Raw genomic sequence first — 20,271 nt, 5'->3', positions numbered from 1 at the left:
CGTGATCCGCCCGTCTCGGCCTCCCAAAGTGCTGGGATTACAGGCTTGAGCCACCGCGCCCGGCCTAGTTTCTTCTTTTTTTCTTAATCCAACTCCTATAATGAAAGTAAATATGTAAATTTCTTACTTTATAATTATTTTATCAAAAACTTAACTAGAAAACTTTATTATTTTAGAGCAAGGAATATGCCCTTTAGGCATGTGAATAATTTAAAGTCAAAAATAATTTAAAAGTCAAAAAACAGGAGGAAACAGCTGCAACTAAAGACATCTTCATATGCTTAGAATGGCTACAGCAGTCCACAAAAAACTAACAGCAAGCCTATGTTACAGAAAATATTACAAGTATTTGGAAACTGGCATCAGTGGAAGATATACTCACTTTTAAGTTATTTACCATGGAACTGTGAAATGTGGAGTACCACAGGCTCATCGTATCTCTGTGACTTCATTTTAACTGTTTGGGACTGTACAACCTATGTGCAAAACTCAGAATTCTACTCACAAAATTAAAACTCAAACCTGGCTACTTTAACTCATGGTCACCTCAATGTTCTACTTTTCTTTTACATACCCTCACTCATTATTCGAGTACCTGCTACATTTCAGGTCTTTCAAATACAAAGATGAATACAGTATAACTACAATTAATGACTCAGATTATGCATTATGTTCCTTATGTCCCTGAGTCCTTTCAAAAACCCGAGAGGTTACTATATACCGACTATATCTATATATACTGACTGTATCACTATGTCCCATTTTACAGATGAGGAACATGCCCTAAAGTCACAGAGCTATGATTCTAGAAGTTGAACCCAAGGTGATTTAACTCTAAAGCCTAAATTCTCAACCATAACCCTGCACTAGCTTGAAGGAATTCACTTTCTAATGAAATATGCAAATATAAATGAACACATTAAAACACAAAAGTAAATGCTTTCATTGACATTTAAGGGCTGTGGGAATTGAAAGGGTAGGAGCACTAATTCTGTCTGGAAAAATGTCTACAACATGACTTTGAAAATAGTCTTTAAAGATCAGTAAGTATCTTCTAGACTAAAAACTGGCGAAGAGAGTAGTCTACACAGAGAAAATGTGTTCAAAGGTTCACAACTGTGGAAGGGGACAGACATCCAAGAAACAATGAAAATTCAATTGTCACAGAAGAGGGACAGTGGAAAGAGAGTAAAACACGGAAAAGGAATTTTACATATAATCTTTATTTTCCCATGAAGCACAGAGGTGTTTTGAAATAGAAGTAAAATCAGCTTTCCTTTTTTATAAAGACGAATCTGTTGACACTGTGGAAGATGGACTGGCATAGAGACTGGTGAGAAAAAATTCTAGGCCAGGCACAGTGGTTTATGCCTATAATCCCAGCACTTTGGGAGGCCAAGGCGGGAGGTCTGCTTGAGGCCAGGAGTTCAAGACCAGCTTGGGCAACATAGCAAGATCCCATCTTTACAAGAGATTTTAAAAAAATTAGCCAGGCATGGTGGCATGTGCCTGTAGTCCCAGTTGCTCAGGAGGCTGAGGAAGGAAGATTGCCTGGGCCCAGGAGTTTGAGGCTTCAGTGAGCCAGTATCACACCACTGTACTCCAGCCTGGGTGACAGAGCAAGACTCTGTCTCTTAAAATAATAAAAAAAGAAAAAAAGTTTGTAATGAGTAGTCAGTTGCAATAGTCCATGTGACAAATGATGGCTTTTTTCAGATGAGGCAACAGGGATGGTGGTAAGAGAACTTCGAAGACATAATAGTAAGGATTAGGTTGATAGTGATGATTTTAACTAAAAATGAGATAACATATGTCTGGAAGAAACTAGTTTTAGACTCATGTTTTAGAACCGAGATTACAAAAGGTTTATTCTGGGAATGTAAGAGGGAATATAATAGTGATTGCAAAGCACTCTGAACTGGGGGAGCCGTTATAAAACCGTACTAGGATTAGACACATCCATGGTAGTAATGTCTTTGAATCTAAGACTGACTTTCTATCATGTTAATTTCCCTGTGTAATGAAATGAGAATTCTTTAGAAATGTATTATCAGATATTTATGCTAACAGATTATTTGGATACCAGTTGTCACGTAACACTTTAGAAGTTAAAGGTAGTCAAGTCCAGGGAGAAGCTGGGAAGTATGTTACAAAACAAAGTTTAAGTCTTCAAGCACCACCCTATTTATCCTAAAGAGCTGAGAAAGAATGTGGGCTCTAGAACCAGACAAACCTGGGTTCAGATTCCAGCTCTGTCACTTACTAGGGGTATAGGCCCACATAATTCATTTATTCTCAGTTATATCATCTGTATATTGGAGATAACAATGTGTATCTCACAACACTGCTACTAGTTCCTGGCACAGAGGTGGCAGTTGTATTATTGTTACAAATAAATTTTTCCTTGGCATGTTTCTTACAATAGAAAATTCCATACTTACTGCCAATTGTTTATATAAGTCAATGCTTCTTAAAATATTTCCTCTAAAGCTCCCTTAGCCACAGAGTCAAGTGAAACACATACCCAAAGATTTGGGTACATAATCTGGAGCCAGCACAACATTTTAAAATTTTATCTTACTTATTATACGCATGCTGCACATAACCATATTTAATGGTTCAGATTTTAACTCTGTAACATCCCTGTTGTCTCATCTGAAAAAAGCTATCATTTGTCACTTGGACTATTGCAACATATTTAAACATAACCATATTTAATACTAAAATGTTAATCTTCAGATAAAATTGGCAAACTAAGAAAATGTATCAGGTTTATACTACAGCAATACCCACGATACAGTGCCTCAATTACCTCACGATGTCTCAGATTAGAGAAATCTGGATGGCACACTGTACAGATTATGCTGCCTTTGGCAAAAGCCAAGAAAATCAGAACTACTTAACCTAAAACCCAGACCTTTCCTACAGGCAAGATAATTTTTTTTAAAAAGTCCTTAAGATACCTACCTATACATTTTGTCCTGAAAATATACTTGCAGACCTGCTTTAAGTGAAAAAAGCTTAAAATGTGGGCTCTAGCCCGAAAAAGAATAATTATGAATCTAAATTTTAAAACTTTACCTGTTTTCTTCTTTTTATCAGAAGTAGCATCCAAAGTAGTTAAGGGAGTGGAGATGCTTTTATAAGCATCTTGACTACATCCAGGATCATCTTCATCAGAAGAAAATGAAGATAAATGTTCCAAGTTTTTAAGTTCATTATCAACTTTATCTGATGGACTGTTACTGCCAGTTTCAGACACTGAAGGTGTGGGTATTGTAGATGAAGGCTTGGGAAGTGGTGGGGGACAAAATGCACGAACCATCTGGGTCCCTGGCCGTCTAGTCCTGTTAGGCATTCGTACAGCAAGAGTGGAAAACTGCTGCTTGGGCCCAGATTTCAGGAAATCTAAGAAAGACGCAATAAATCCTGTTTTGACTTCTGGTTGTTTTTCCTCCACCTCTTTGATCTTCTGTCTCATTTTTTCTTGATGCTGATAACCATCATGGCAGCTTTCTGAGGAAGGAGGAGTATATGGTAAGTATGTATCTGTTCCCCTTGGATTCTGGCGTTTGCCTTGGGTAGGTCTTTTCAGCTGTTTCTGATTACTATTGTCTTCCTCTTTAACTTGCCCTTTTCCTTTAGTTCTTTTCTTTTGAAGGTTAAAATGCATTAAATCTTGGTTTTCTTCTTCAATCTTGACACTGACTGCATCCCCAGATTGGGCCATGGCCAACAGTGCACTCCTAGCTGGGTTCACTGACACACCACTGTCCTCACCCCCTAAGGTAAATTCACTCTCTGATGTAGCACTCTCTCCACTTATACTTCTACTACTAGAAACAAACTCTTGGTTTCTGTTATTATTTAATGTACTATCAACAGGAACTTCACTGTCTTCTTCAGATTCAAGATTGGTAGCAGACTGTTTCTTGAATGGGCCAGAACTTTGCTCTTGGACTTCATGACTTGGTCCAACCACTGCTGAAGTTACTTTAGTTGGTATATTTTGACCAGGTGTTTCAATGTGCTGTTGATCAAGAGTCATTTTTGACTGAAGGGTAGGTACTGGTGAAAGGTTCACAGTAACCTGATTTCCATTTAAGGAAGTATCATTTATATTCTGTGGCTTTCCTACTGTAGCTGTCATAGAGTTAAAATCTGAAGTCACATGCCTGACATCTAATGACTGCTGAAAATGAGATTTAGAATCACCATCTTCAACAGCCTGCATGGTTTCATTTGAAGTTGACTTGGAAAATTCAGAAGGTGTAACTCCACAAGCTGCTGCTGTAGCTGCTAAGATATCATCTACATTTGATAAAATATTTCTTTCATCACTAAGAAGCACTGCCTCTGGGAAACACATCGATCCAAGAGAAACAAACTGATTCTTTGAGTCATGTTGATTTGTTTCACCAAAATGGCCCTTTGTTGTTAGATGTTGTTGTAACGGTTTTGAAGACTCAGAGAGGTCCATTTTCATAACTTCAGAATTTTGAGGATGGAGTTGCTGCTGAGAATGATTGCCATTGCTTTGAATAACATGACCTTCCATCTGAAGGAAAGGATGTACTATTTGTTGAGGGCTTTGAACACGCTGTGCTTGTAAAGATGCCTTTACTTGACCTAAACCTGCCTGCAGTATTGACTGCTGAAGAATCTGTAAATCACAGGCAGAATCTAAAAGGACCTGTGTATTAGGAAGAGATGCCTGAGGGCCATGCCCTAAAGCATGATTTGGAATTTGAATCTGAGATGAAGCATTAATTATTTGATTGTGTTGTTCCTGGACCTTGGATTCATGCACCTTAAGTACAAGAGGATGCTGCTGCTTTAAGTCTTTAGTATTCAACCTTATTTGTGGAGTCTGTATTAAATTAGTTGCATTCTTAAGATCAAGGGTAGCTGCATTACTGACTTGGCCAATTTGTTGGTTAAGTTGTGTCACTGAACCAACAATGCTTTCTTCTTTCTTTGACGCTTGTAGAGCAACCCCAATAACTTGATCTTCAAGACGGGAATTACTTCTGATTACACTCTGAGAATATCTGTCATCTGCTTTTGACACCTTATAAGTTGATTCTTGAGCATTAATTTCCCCATCAGATAGCCTTTGGGTTGACGACTCAAGAGATGCTTGTGGCTGCAATACCTGTAACTCTTGCATTGGAAAACCATCTTCTTGCTTTGAAGACGTATACACATCTGAGTCAAGCTTTCTTTCAGCATAAGACTTTGGGTCAGGGGAAGTTATGTTATTTTGTAATGTCTGACAATGAGTAGAGGATGCAAAAGATGATGACTGGACACCAGGCAAAAACTTCTGGGACTGGGGAGATGATGACTCTTGAGTCTGAACATTTTGAGAAGAATGCATAGAAATATAATTCTGGGTCGGGCTAGAGTCTGGCAAATTCTGAGCCCGAGAGGCAGAAGAATAAGAAAGAGAAGGGGCTGTTAATGTTAGGGACTCCCCTGAAGCATAGCTTTCTGAAGGACTAACAACTGACAAAACTTGTGATTGAGATGAATAGCTAACCTGTGTCTGGCTAACTGGTGATAAACCCTGAGAGTGACCAGATGAGTAACTTTGAGACTGACTTACTGAAGACAGATCTCTTGTTTGAGCAGGGTAATTCTCATTTGTAACTGAAGACAATACCTCTTGCTGATTAGATGAATAACTAAGCGTCTGATTTTCAGGAGTTATAGTCTGAGATGACCCAGAAAAAGTCAATGTTTTATACAAGGGTGGCAATTTCTCCACCTTGCTGGACCTATAAACCTGTGAATGAACAATAGATGGCACATTATGTGGCTGTACTAAACCATAATTTTGGGACTGACTGACTGATAAAAGGCTTGGTAGCTGCGCTGTAGAATAAATTTGTGCTTGGCCCGATATTACAGAACTCTGGTTATGTAAAGGTTTGGAATAGCTTAGTGTTTGCACAGGAGGAATTATACTTTGAGGTTTAGGGGTCTTGGTTGATGTTAGTGGTTGTTCTGTAGAACAGCTTTTTACTTTTGTAGTAGGAGGAGGATACCCTGATGATGGAATCGCAGATGAGTAAGACTGAGCAAGTTCCACTGAGACCTGGGAGGTCTTCTGTTGTAATCCTCCATTGCTCACCTGAGTGGAATCTCCAATTGGGCTACAGGATAAAGACTGCCTGGTTGTTTCCTGAAAATTAACTACACTTGAATTTGATAGATAACTATGTAAGGAGTGCTGTGAACCAGTCAGTTGTGCCTGAATTGACTGGGTACCTGAAGGCCGCTGATGGTGTTTAATAACACTACATTCTCGAAGAAGAGCTCTTTCAATGGAAGCAGTAGAACTAGTAAAGAGAGTTGAACTGTAGGCTTGAGGAGTCTGCTGGGCTCCCCCAAGTGCTGAAGGCAACAAACTAAATTGAGGTTGTAAAAGATGGGGTGCAGACTCTTGAGCTGAGCGGTATGTTGAAGACTGAGGTGGTATGCTGTTACTTAATACAGAACTGCCCAGGCGCTCAAATGCCAAAGCAGTTGGAACAGTTCCCTGGGAAGTCTTGATTTGTAGCAAAGGGTCATGATGACTTAAAATTCCATTTGATGTAGTGTTAAAAGTTGAATCCTGAAGCACCAAAGGTGAAGTGGTAGCAAAGTTTCTATTGCTGAAGGTGGTGGGATGCTGATAAGCAGAGAGAGATGGTGGAAGTGTTCCAGTGCTTGGCAAAGGTCCAGTAGCAAACAGCTCAGTTGCTGCTGAAGAATGCATGCCTATAAAGAAAAGGCACAAAGATTTTTATGTAATTATGGTACAATTACTTTAATATGTTTTCATAGTAGTGACTTACATAACCTATTAAAATGTCTTAAGACTGAAAAACTTGACTAGTAAATTCTGCATGTAAATTTTGAAATTACATTTCAAAATAGCTAGCTTCCCACTTCCATCCTCTTTTTTTTTTTCTTAAGAGACAAGATGTTCATAGTGAAACCCCGTCTCTACTAAAATATACAAAAAACTAGCCAGGCGAGGTAGCGGGCACCTGTAGTCCCAGCTACTCGGGAGGCTGAGGCAAGAGAATGGCGTAAACCCGGGAGGCGGAGCTTGCAGTGAGCTGAGATCCGGCCACTGCACTCCAGCCTGGGTGACAGAGCAAGACTCCGTCTCAAAAAAAAAAAAAAAAAAAAAGAGACAAGGTCTTACTCTGTTGCCCAGGCTAAAGCACAGTGTTGCGATCATAGCTCACTGCAGCTGCAGTGTCCAAAGTAGCTGAGACTACAGGTCATGCCCCCAAAACCTGGTTAATTTTTAAATTTTGTAGAGATATGGGGTCTTGCAATGTTGCTCAGGCTATCTTGAACTCCTGGGCACAAGTGATCCTCCTATCTTGGTCTCCCAAAGTGATGGGATTATAGGTGCAAGCCACCACGCCTGGATTAGCTAGCTTTCATAGAGCAAAAATGAAGTTACAATGATATCAGCAATTCATATCTGTAATTGTTATATAAGAGAATTTATATATAGTTTGATAAGGTCATAGGAAAATGAAGAAATCAGTAAAAATGTACTTATCTCTAGTGATTAATTTATCCCAAAGTCCCAACGCAAAATACCATTGGACAAACTAAAATGTACATAACATTAAAATGGAAAAAAAAACAGTAACTTGCCTACATCTAACATGATAAATAAATATAAAAAACCAGTCAGTGAACTGCAGTTTCTTTTACCACAATATATTCACTTTAAAAATCTCTTGCATTTCAAGCTTTGACTTCCTAGGAACAACTTCCCAATCACAATAGATGCATGTTTATCACGAAAAGTTGATCAGAAATTAATAAAGTACTGTCAGAAAGAGACTGTTAACATTTCAGGACAGCATTTTAGCCACATATAGCAAAAGTAAAACTGGGTATACCCTTGTGATCCGATAGCTCTGTAGAAATGTATTCTATAGAAATAAGTGCATACAAAAATATTTGTACCAGATGTTCATTATAGTTACTGTTTACAGTAAGTAGAAACAACAAAAAGTCCATAAACAAGGGATCAATCAAATAATTATGGCATATCACAATAATACTATTGCCATAAACATTGATGAAGGTGGATGTATATGTTTTGACATAGAAGGATATCCAATAAAAATAAATAACAAACTGTTAATTCCTTTTGAAAAGTTAGGAACTATCACTTTCCACTTTATATACCTTTTACTATTTAAATGTTTTATGTGAACTTCCATTAAATTTTTTTTTTCATTTTGGAAAATGGGGAAAACAATTCTCTGGCTCTTTGAAAATATTTTCCCACTTTCCATTAAATATCCAAAAGAATTACTATTACAAAGATAGAAAATATCTAGTGGCACTTGAAAGAATAAATAACACTTAGAAATGTTTAAAATACACTGAAACTGACAGGAACTAGAATAGTCTTTTGAGATAATATAGTTCAACTCCTTTGCTCTAGCAATGAGGAAACGGGGGTTGACTGGTGATGTGACTTGCTGAGGGTCACGTGATATTCATGAAACTCCAACCAACTGGCTCTACTGCTCTTTACCAGAGATCTCCTGTTGTTCTTTTGTGTGTGTGTTGGGGTGGGGGGAGGGGGGCGTTAAAACATAATAAGTAAACAGCAATAAAGAACTGACATTTAAATGTAAAGTTACAAATAATGGATTCAGTTTTAATGGTTATTATGAGGTTAAGTGTTTTATGTCACATATATCAAATCATATTTAAAGAACCAATTATAATTACATGGTGACTGACACTATCACAGTTATGCCTAGAATGAGGAGAGGCTAGTTAGAAAGGACAGAGAATATCTGGGGCTTAAAGTGGTGGTAAGGAGCTTCTATTTCTTGAAATCCTTCTATCCAGTAGAGTGATAAAAGATCTTTCTTACTTGACTTACTTCTGCATGATTTATTAGATTAATGTAGAAGGGAGTCACAGAGGCTAGCAAATTCACCACAGTATGCCCACAGAAGCTATTTTGAAATGCATCTCTTGCTCATATTATAATCTCAAACATGTCAAAAGAAGATGTTCCTTATATGTTGTGTATGTTTTGTCTCAATTTCATTTTATTTCCCATTTAGAGTACATTAGTTTAGGTCCAGTTTAATGTGCTCAAAAATCCATTAAATTTCTTTTAAATGTCTATATGATAGTAATATCAGTCATGCTCTGAAAAAATAAAAATAAAAAAACTTCTACCTACTAACCTGAGAGTCCAAGCCTTTCTGAATGCAATTCAATTATAGGATCAGATACAAATGAATTGTTAAATGCAATTTAACAAATAATTGTAAAAATGAATTGTTAAAAATTGAATCCTAGGCCGGGCGCTTTTGGGAGGCCGAGGCAGGCAGATCACGTGAGGTCAGGAGTTTGAGACCAGCCTGCCCAATGTGGTGAAACCCCATCTCTACTAAAAACATAAAAATTAGCCGGGCATGGTGGTGCATGCCTGTAATCCCAGCTACTCAGGCGGCTGAGGCACAACAAGAATCACTTGAACCCAGGACGCAGAGGTTGCAGTGAGCCAAGATTGTGCCACTGCACTCCAGCCTGCACGACAGAGTAAGACTCTGTCTCAAAAAACAAAACAAAACAAAATTGAAACCTAAAAAGCCAAAAAAACTTTAAAACAAACTACACAAGAGTAAAACACTTTACAGAAACATAAACAGATTTTCTTTTGTTTTACAATTTCTTCAACTCTCAAGTTTCAGCACTACTATATAGATAGGAAAATCTAACTAATATACTAATACGAAAATACATGAAATATAAAATTATTTCAGGCAGTAAAAATAAAGCTGTGTTTTAAAATATTTTATTTCACCAAATCATTAATTATCTCCTTAGAAGCAGGAAAAAAAAGTCGCTAAGGTATACTGAGAAACTTCTATTAGTGGAATTTACATGAGAATGTTAAAATACTATTTCCTATAGCTATCCCTTAAAAACATATTCTCAAATACACTATGACATTTCTTCTTTAAGACAACGAAACTCAAAAAAAATCCAAAAACATTCTGTATACACAAAAACAGGGAAACTATATATATACAACTTTTTTTTTTTTTTTTTTTTTTTTTTGAGGCAGAGTCTCACTTCTGCGCGGGGGCTGGAGTGCGTGGCCGGGATCTCGGCTGACTGCAAGCTCCGCCTCCGCGGTTTAGCTTCTCCTGCCTTCAGTCCCTCCCGCTAGCTGGGACTACAGGCGCCCGCCACTTCGCCCGGCTAGTTTTTTTGTATTTTGTAGGACGGGGTTTTCAGCAGTGTTAGCCAGGATGGTCTCGATTCCTGACCTCGTGATCCGCCGCGTTCGGCTCCAAAGTGCTGCTGGGATTACAGGCTTGAGCCACCGCGCCCGGCCATATATACAACTTTTGATGAGAAACGGTTGAAAAGTAAAATAAGAAAAATGATAGAAAAAATAGAAAAGCACATTATAGACCTTGTAATTATTGCTGGAAAATGGGCACATCATAATATCAACTTGTAATGGCTCTTATTAATGATTTAATCTATCCAATTAAGGATAACTTTATATAACACTAACAATGAAATGAGTCCCAAGAATTTTTTTACTATACCACCTATCCATTTTGAAGTCACTAAAATAAATTTTAATCTTTGCTTCTTTCAAGTAGACAAGTAATTGCTAGATATAAACCTTGTATCAGACCTTCTTTAATCATTACCCCTCAATGTCAACTTATTAGTTTTTGTCAGAATGCTAAAACTAAATTTCTGCCAGTAATAAATTCTTGAATTTTATTCACCTGAAAATTTTGAAAAATTCCAGGTCTTAAAGTTCAGTGGAAAATCAATATTGTAACAAAACTCCCAGCCACAATGACAAGGCCATCAAATGTATATTTTCATCAGCATTTTATAGGACTTAAAAATTCTAAAAACAGAGAATCACCTGTCTGCCAGGATGGAGCCCTGAACTGTGGTAAGAGAGTAGTTCCTGAAGCAGCAGCCTGAGCAGTTCGGGATTCAGCAGTAGACAGAAAATTCATCACTGAAGACTCTTTAGTGTTACTGCTGGCACTGTTCACACTAGTATCAAATATTCCAGAAAGACCTACATTTGAAGATAAAATATATCCCAAAGTAAAAAAAAAATATGTACTTGTATAAAATTATATTCCTGACTCTATTTTAAAATTTCTGAAAATCGAGGCCAAAACATTCTACAACCCCAAATGGTTTTATTTTGATAGTAAACATATCAATTTGACCAAGCATATTTATAATTTAAAATCTCCAAAGATGCATGAAAGAAGATCTTTTAATTTATTAATTATATAAATATTCCCTGTTGGTAAAAACCAAAGCTTTGGCCGGGTGCGGCAGCTCACACCTGTAATCCCAGCACTTCTGGAGGCCGAGGGGGAAGGATCACAAGGTCAGGAGTTTGAGACCAGCCTGGCCAATATGGTGAAACTCCGTCTCTACTAAAAAGTACAAAAATTAGCCGGGCATGGTGGCAGGCGCCTGTAGTCCCAGCTACTCGGGAGGCTGAAGCAGGAGAATCACTTGAACCCTGGAGGTGGAGGTTGCAGTGAGCCAAGATCACGCCATTGTACTCCAGCCCGGCCAAGACAGCAATGTCAAAAACAAAAACAAAAAACAAGCTTATACTCTCATTTCCCATGGCATGAGTATGTCCTACACATTGAGAACCCAACACATGAAAATTGGTTTTCCTTCTTATTCACTAAATGTACCCAGACTCATAGTATATTTCACAAGAGAATTGTTACCAGTAGGTTGAGGTGTGGGAGCATATCCAGGAAGCTGATGAGAGGCTGCAAAACTCTGTCTCTGAAGGAGATCTGTTTCAGAGTGTGAGGGATGTCCTTCTTCATAGCTTAAACTAGAGGACATTAAAAATCAGTGAACAAAATATACAGTCCAAACCATTTGATAAAAAAGCTTCTAGAAGAGCAACTATAAAAGTAGTAGAAACCTTTGACCAACTTCCTGACCTGTAGATTAGTGGATCAAACACAGTCTGACGATACTATCACAATGAAGAAAATATATTTAAGATGCATTAGGAGAAAAATAATACACAGTATTTTCTTTAATTCAACTCTACCTCAAACAAGAGTCTTTTTACTGGGAGAGGTAATGTGGTGCAGCAGAAAAAGCAATATCCTGGACAACAGAGAGCTGAATTCATTGTACAGGCTCTACTTCTGGCTTACAGTGTAATTTAAATAAGTGACCCAATTATTGTTGGACTAATTTCATCTGTATAAAAAAAGGACCAGATGAAATAACCTCCATAACCTAATTATAGTAGTCTATGGAATAACAGATAATTCAAATAAAGAATTAATACTATTTCCCAATAACTGAGAAAACTTCAAGCTTAAACATTTTCAGAGTAGTCCAAAACAAGATTTTTTACCCCCTCCCCTTGGAAAGGGGAAATATTTTGAATATTTTAAACCCATAGGAAAAATCAAAACTTCAATGAACACCCATATACCTGTCCCTTAAGATTCAACAACTATTAAGATTTTGTAACATCATTTATTTTTCTGCACACACACACACACACACACACTTTTCGTTTTTTTGCTAAACAACTTGAAAATAACTTGGGAGATATCATCAGGTGCATCTCATAGGAACAAGGACATTCTTATATAACCAGATATCACTATTAAACACATTTAGCATTAATTCAATAATCATATAATATACAGGTCATATTCCAGTTTCCCCCATTGTTGCCAAACATCTATAAGTTTTAAGCTCTTTTTAACTAGGATTCAATCAAAATTCAGTGATTTCATTTGGTTATTTCTCTAACTTAGTATCAGTGCCTTCACCCAACCCCTAATCCCTAATCCCTTGACCTTTTGAAGAATCCAGGGCAACTAAATTATAAGATGTCCCAAATTCTGGATTTGTCTTAAGAGACAGGGTCTCTGTCGCCCAGGCTAGAGTGCAGCAGCAGGATCATAGCTCATTGTAGCCTCCAATTCCTGGGCTCAAGCAATCCTCCTGCCTCAGCCTCCCAAGTAGCTAGGACTACAGGTATGAGCCACCACACCTGGCCTGTTGTGTACTTCTTATTGCATCACAGGAGAAGGCACACGATGTCAGTTTGTCTCATTACTGATGATTCTGAGCTTGAAGTGGTTAAGGTAATGTGTCCTTACTAACGTCTGCAACACAGCCTGGTGTGGTGGCTCATGCCTATAATCCCTGCACTTTGGGAGGGTGAGGCAGGTGGATCACTTGAGGTCAGCAGTTCAAGACTAGCCTGGCCAACATGGGAGAACCCCATCTTTACTAAAAATACAAAAATTAGCTGGGTATGGTAGCACAGGTCTCTAATTCCAGCTACTCTGGAGGTTGAGGCACGAGAATCGCTTGAACCCAGGAGGCAGAGGTTGCAGTGAGCTGAGATTGCACCATTGTACTCCAGCCTGGGTGACAGAACAAGACTCTGTCTCCAAGAAAAAAAAAAAGTGAAGTATCAACATTCCAGTAGTTTTACATCTGTCAATACTTGATCTTTTCAGTCTTCTTAATTTTAGCCATTCTAGGTGAGTTCAGTGGAGTACCATTGTGGCTTAATTTGCATTTCTCTGATAACATACGAGGAGGTGCACCTTCCTGTATGTTTGTAAGGTTATTCTTTTAGCTTCTCCTGTGAAGTTTATTCAAATCTTTAGCCCTTTTAAAAGATCTAAGTTGTCATCAATTTCATTACTGGGTATACATCCAAAAGGAAACAAGTCATTCTACCAAACAGATATTTACTCGCATGTTCATTGCAGCATTTTCACAATAGCAAAGACATGGAGTCAACCCAGGTGCCATCAGCAGTTGACTGGATAAAGAAAATGTGGTACACAAACATCTTAGAATACCACACAACCTTTAATTAAAAAGAACAAAATCATGTCCTTTGAAGCAATATGGATGCTGCTGGAGGCTATAATCCTAATCAAATTAATGCAGGCACAGAAAACCAAATACCACATGTTCTCACTAATAAGTGTGAGCTAAATATTGGGTACTCGGACATAAAGATGGCAGTAACAGAAACTGGGGGCTACTAGAGGAGGGAAGAAGTGGGGTAAGGACTGGAAATCAAACTGTCAGCTAGTATGCTGAGTACCCAGGTAACAGGATCATTTGTATTCCAAACTTCAGCATCATGCTGTAACAAACCTGCACATGTACCCCCTGAATCTAAAATAAAAGCTGAAAACAAAAACCAAACCTGAGTTGTTTCCCTTCTTATTGGGTTTTAAGAGTTCTTTACATATCCTGGATCAAAATTCATTGTCAAATATATGTATTGGGAGTATTTTCTCCCAGTCTATTGGCTTGCCTTTTCATTCTCTTTCATTTTCCAGTGTCTTTATTTATTTATTCCTTTTTTTTTTCCTTCTCTTTTTTTGAGACAGGGAATTCATTGTCAAATATATGTACTGGGAGTATTTTCTCCCAGTCTATTGGCTTGCCTTTTCATTCTCTTTCATTTTCCAGTGTCTTTATTTATTTATTCCTTTTTTTTTCCTTCTCTTCTTTTGAGACAGGGTCTCACTCCAGTCGCCCAACCTGGAGTGCAGTGGCATGATTATGGCTACTGCAGCCTCAACTTCCTGGGCTCAGGTGATTTTCTCCTCAGTCTCCTGAGTAGCTGGGACTATAGGCATGCGCCACCACCACCGGCCAACTTTTTGTAGAGACAAGGCTTATCCACGTTGCCCAGGCTGTTCTGGAACTCCTGGACTAAAGCAAGCAATCTACCCACCTTGGACTCCCAAAGTGCTGGGATTACAGGCGTGAGCCAGCACATCTGGCCTCCAGTGTCTTTAAATAATGAGGTTTTAATTTTTGCTCAATGTGAATTATCAAGATGTTTTGTTTTATAGTTTGTGCTTTTGGTGTCCTAAGAAATCTTCACCAACCCAAAGTCAACTAATATATTCTCCTATGTTTTATAAGTTTTAATGTTTTTGCTTTTATGTTTAGGTCTATGACTCATTTTGAGATTTTTTTGTGTGTATGGTGTGAGGTAAAGTTCAAGGTTCAAGTTTCTCATATTTTCGCTTTTTAAAAATTAGGTATAATTTGCATGGGTAGAATTCACCTTTTCTGGGGCTTTTTTTTTCTTGAGATGGAATCTTGCTCTGTCACCAGACTGGAGTGCAGTGGTGCGATCTCAGTTCACTGCAACCTCCACTTCCTGGGTTCAAGTGATTCCCCTGCCTCAGCCTCCCAAGTAGCTGGGACTATAGGCACCCACATCACACCCAGCTAATTTTTTGTATTTTAGTAGAGATGAGGTTTCACCATGTTGGCCAGGATGGTCTTGATCTCCTGATCTCGTAATCCACCCGCCTCGGCCTCCCAAAGTGCTGGGATTACAGGCGTGAGCCACCGTGCCTGGTCTTTTTTTATTGAGACAAGAGTCTCACTCTGTCGCCCAGGCTGGAGTATAGTGGTGCGATCTCGGCTCACCACAACCTCCACCTCCTAGGTTCAAGCAATTCTCCTGCCTCAGCCTCCGGAGGAGCTGGGATTACAGGCACGCACCACTGCGCCAGGCTAATTTTTTTGTACTTTTAGTAGAGACAGGGTTTCGCCATGCTGGTCTTGAACTCTCGACCTCAGGTGATCTGCCCACCTCGGCCTCCCAAAGCGCTGGGATTACAGGAGTGAGCCACTGCGCCTGGCCCTCTAGTGTGTGTTCTGATACCTGCATAAACAAACCACAAAAACCAAGGGAGAGAACACCTCCATCACCACAAAGATTCCCCGTCTCTGCAGTAAGCACATCCTACCATCAAGTCCCCAGATCTGTTTTCTGCTTCTGTGATTTTACCTTTTCCAAAATGTCATATAAATGGAATTATTTAATACGTAGTCTTTGTGTCTCACTTTTCACTTAGTGTAACACCTCTGAGATTTATCTATGTGTTATTTCTATCAGTGATTCATTCCTTTTTATTGCTGAGCAGTACTCCATTGCATGGATGCACCAAAAGTTGGTTTTTTTTTGTTTGTTTTTGTTTTTTCTTTTTTGAGATGGAGTCTCCGCTCTGTCACCCAGGCTGGAGTGCAGTGGTGCAATCTTGGCTCACTGCAAGCTCCGCCTCCCGGGTTCATGCCATTCTCCTGCCTCAGCCTCCCGAGTAGCTGGGACCACAGGCGCCCGCCACCACACCCAGCTAATTTTTTGTATTTTCAGTAGAGACGGGGTTTCACCATGTTAGCCAGGATGGTCTTGATCTCCTGACCTCAAGATCCGCCTGCCTCAGCCTCCCAAAGTGTGGGATTACAGGCGTGAGCCACCACGCCTGGGCGGTTGGTTTGTTTTTTAAAACCTTCTCACCAGTTGAGAGACATCTGGGGCAATCATGAATATAGATGCTATACCCATGTGCATAAGTTTTTGTGTGAACATAAGTTTTAATTTCACTTGAGTAGGGAGATGACTGAGTTATACAGTAACGTATGTTTAACTCAGATAAACTGCGTGTTTTCCAGAGTGGCTATAACATATTACATTCCCACCAATAATGTATGTCTAGTAACTCTCCATCCATGTGGGCCCTAGGTATTATTAGTTTGTAAGTTGTTACTTAAAAAAAAAAAAAAATTAGGCTGGGTGTGGTGGCTCACACCTATAATCCCAGCACTTTGGGAGACTGAGGTTGGGTGGATTGCTTGAAGTCAGGAGTTCAAGACTAGCCTGGCCAACATGGCAAAATCCCATCTCTACTAAAAATCCAAAAATTAGCTAGGCATGGTGGCACAAATCTGTAATTCCAGCTACTCAGGAGGCTAAGGCATGAAAACCGATTGAACCTGGGAGGCTGGAGGTTGCAATGAGCCGAAATCATACCACTGCACTCCATCTAGCCTGGGCGACAGAGTGAGACTCTGGCTGGAAAAAAAAAAAAATAGCCATTCTAATTGATGTGCAATAAATATCTCACCATCTTCCACGTAGAAATCTTTAGTAAAAGTACTACTGAAATATTCTGCCCATTTTTATTGGGTTGTTTTCTATTATTGCGTTTTGAGAGTTGCTTATATATTCTGGAGCAAATTCTTGGCCAGTTATGTTTTGCAAATATTTTCTCCCACCCAGTGGCTTTCAGTCTTGTAACAGTATCTTTAGAAGGGCAAAAGCTCTTAATTTTGATCAGTTTTTAATTTATCTATTGTACTTTTGGTGCTGTACCTAAGAAATCTTTGTCTAAGTTTAAAACCTCAAAGATTTTCTGTTGTGTTTTCTTCTGGAAGTTTTATAGTATCAACTTTTCCATTCAGGGCTATAATCCATTTGGAGTTAATTTTTTATATGTGGTGTAAAGTGTTGATACTCATTTTTAAAATTTCAATGTGCAATGGTTCCAACACTATATATGGAAAAGATTATTCTTTACCTATTGAATTGTCTTGGCACCTCTGTCAAAAATCAATAAACCATATATTTGGGTTTCTATTTCTTGACTATAGTATTACACTGACCAATGTCTGTTCATATAAATCAATCCACAAATAACTATATTTTTATACAACTGTATTTATAGTGTCTTCAATTCAATAACACAAATCTTCCAAATTTGTTCTTTTTCCAAAACTGTTTTGCTGTGCTAGGTATTTCCACATACATTTGAGTTAGCTTGTCAATTTCTATGACAACAAAAAAACTGCACTGAATCTAAACACCAATTTGGGAAAAACTATACCATCTTAAAAGTACTGAATCTTTTCAGCCATGAATACAGTATAGCTGTTTCTGGTCTTTAATTTATCTCAACAATCTTTTGTAGTGTTTAGTGTATAATTCTTACATGTATTTTGTTAAATTTATCCCTAAATATCTTTTGCTATTCTGTTCTAAATGTTTTTGTAAAAAAACAAACTTGGAATACAATTTTCATACCATAAAGGTCACCCTTTTAAAGTATGCTAATCAGTGGTTTTTAGAATATTCAGACTTGTGCAACTGTCACCACAATCTAATTTTAGAATATTTTGATCACCCCCCAAATAAACATGTATCCATGAGCACTTGGTCCTATTTCCCTCCTCTTCTCAGCCTCTGGCAATCACTGATCTACCTTCTGTCTCTATGGATTTGCCTATTCAAAACAGTTCATACAAACTGAATCATACTACATGTGGCCTTTTATAACTGGCTTCTTTCACTAAATATGTTTTCAAGGTTCACCTTGTTACAACATGGATATATCAGTACCTCATTCCTTTTTAGGGCTGAACATTCTGTTGTATGAATATACCACATTTTGTTTATCCATTCATCAGCTGATGGACATTTGGGTTGTTTCTACTTTGGGGCTATCATGACAATGCTATGAACATTCATGTACAAGTTTTTGCATAGATGTATGTCTTTAATTTCTCTTGGGTATATATATCCAGGAATGAATTTGCTGGGTCAAATGAAAACTCCATGTTTAACATTTTGAGAAATGGCCAGACTGTTTTCCAAAGTGGCTGTACCATTTTACATTCCCACCAGCAAAGTGTAAGTTATAATTTCTCAACATTCTCACTAATATTTATTATCTATATTTCTCATTATCTATAATAGACATCCTAACAGGTGTGGAGTGGTTCTGATTTGCATTTACCTCATGATGACTAATAATGTAGAGCATCTCTGCATGTGTTTATTGACCACTTGCATCTTCTTTGGACAAGGGTCTATTCACATGCTTTGCTCATATTTTAACTGGGTTATCTTTTTATTATTAAAGTACAAGAGTTCTTTAAATATGCTGCATACAAGTCCCTGAAAAATCTATTATTTTAATCGCTGTTTTCCATTCATTGGTTATCTTTTCACTTTCTGATGGTATCAGGTACAGCACAAAAATTTTTTATTTTGAAGTCTAATTTATTTTTTCCTTTGTCACTCATGCTTTTGATAGCATATCTAAGAAATAACTTGTAATCCAAGGTCATGAAGATTTATGCCTATGTTTTCTCTTTTTAGTTTTAGCTTTTACATTTAGGATGACTGATCCATTTCAAATTAATTATTTTATATGGTGTGAGGCAGGAGTCCAGCTTCATTCTTTTGCTACTCAAAGCGCAATGCAGAAATCCCTTAATACAAAAACCCAAATGCCCAACTGTTATTTTCAAAATACTCTTACAATTTTATATGCTTTTAAAATCATAGCAATCATTCTCTATATTAAAACAGGCTACATGTGTATTTCCTTACTCTGGCGGACAGAGCCCAGAAGCAATGACAATCCAGCAGCAAAGAACATACCCAGTACCCAGATGGGTTTCTTACACCATTCTCCAAGAAAAAGGAACCGAGGCTCCTTGGAGAAATGGCTGATTCTAGTACTGGGGCAGGAAATATACAAGATGAGTCTGGAGCATCTTGTAGTGCCAGAAAGTAAGAAAGTGCTAAAAAGAAAGGGGGCAGAAAAGAAGGGAGAAAAAAGACATTTATGTCAAAGGAACACACAAGCTAATTGAAAGAGTTCCCAATGACCAAAGCAGGAACATTTTGAGCAACAAAATAGTACTGGATTGTAACCCTAAGTACAAAATATATATCCATGGGTCCATACTGATAATTAAATGATTGAATAGAGAGGAAGAGACAAATTTCCCTTGAGGAATTCCCAATTAATTTATGTAGATTCTCTATCCTAAAGGAGGGAGACCATAACTCCCCACGCAGGTGTGGACTGCACACAGTGATGCCTTTCCAAAGAGTATAGTATTGAAAGGCGGAAAAAAAGGAGTAACTTTACAGTGTAGAAACCTGACGAGAATCGACTGGTGATAAAGGCCTATTAGTGATAAATCACACTGATAGTATGTACCACTGACATGATGTGATGAAACTGACACTTTGCCCCGTGGTCTCCCTCCTCAAAACCGGTAACACCAGTCTAAACACGAAAAGAAAAAACATTAGGCAAATTCCAAAAGACGGGTGTCCTACAAAATACTTGCCCAGTACTTCTGAAAACTGTGAAGGTTATCAAAAGCAAAGTAAAAAGAAGTTGAGGCCAGAGGAGTACTTGATACCAGACTGAGCAACACAGTGATACTTAGTCTCTAAAAAACTTTTAAAAATTTGCCAGGCATAGTGGTGCTTGCCTGTAGTCCCAGCTGCACACTTTGGCCCAGGAGTTCATAGGTGATCATGCCACTTAACTCTAGCCTGGATGACAGAGCAAGACTCTGTCTCCCAAAAAA

General features: G+C 38.2%; 1 protein-coding gene across 1 annotated transcript in view; it reads right to left on the bottom strand.

Annotated features, from left to right (window-relative positions):
- Positions 1–20,271, bottom strand: part of QSER1 (glutamine and serine rich 1) — an 85,497-nt gene that overhangs the window by 35,712 nt on the left and 29,514 nt on the right. The window contains exons 2-4 of the mRNA XM_017849725.1: positions 11,793–11,905; positions 10,949–11,110; positions 3,082–6,765 (exon numbers count right to left, since the gene is read on the bottom strand). Of these exons, the coding sequence (XP_017705214.1) occupies positions 3,082–6,765; positions 10,949–11,045 (3,781 nt within the window). The 5' untranslated portion in view covers positions 11,046–11,110; positions 11,793–11,905. The remainder of the gene's footprint in view (positions 1–3,081; positions 6,766–10,948; positions 11,111–11,792; positions 11,906–20,271) is intronic.

This window comes from Rhinopithecus bieti, unplaced genomic scaffold (genome assembly GCF_001698545.2).
Source record: "Rhinopithecus bieti isolate Rb0 unplaced genomic scaffold, ASM169854v2 scaffold_32083, whole genome shotgun sequence".
NCBI lineage: Eukaryota > Metazoa > Chordata > Mammalia > Primates > Cercopithecidae > Rhinopithecus > Rhinopithecus bieti.
The sequence above is the reverse complement of the archived record's forward strand: the minus strand, read 5'-3'. Positions and strand labels throughout refer to the sequence as shown.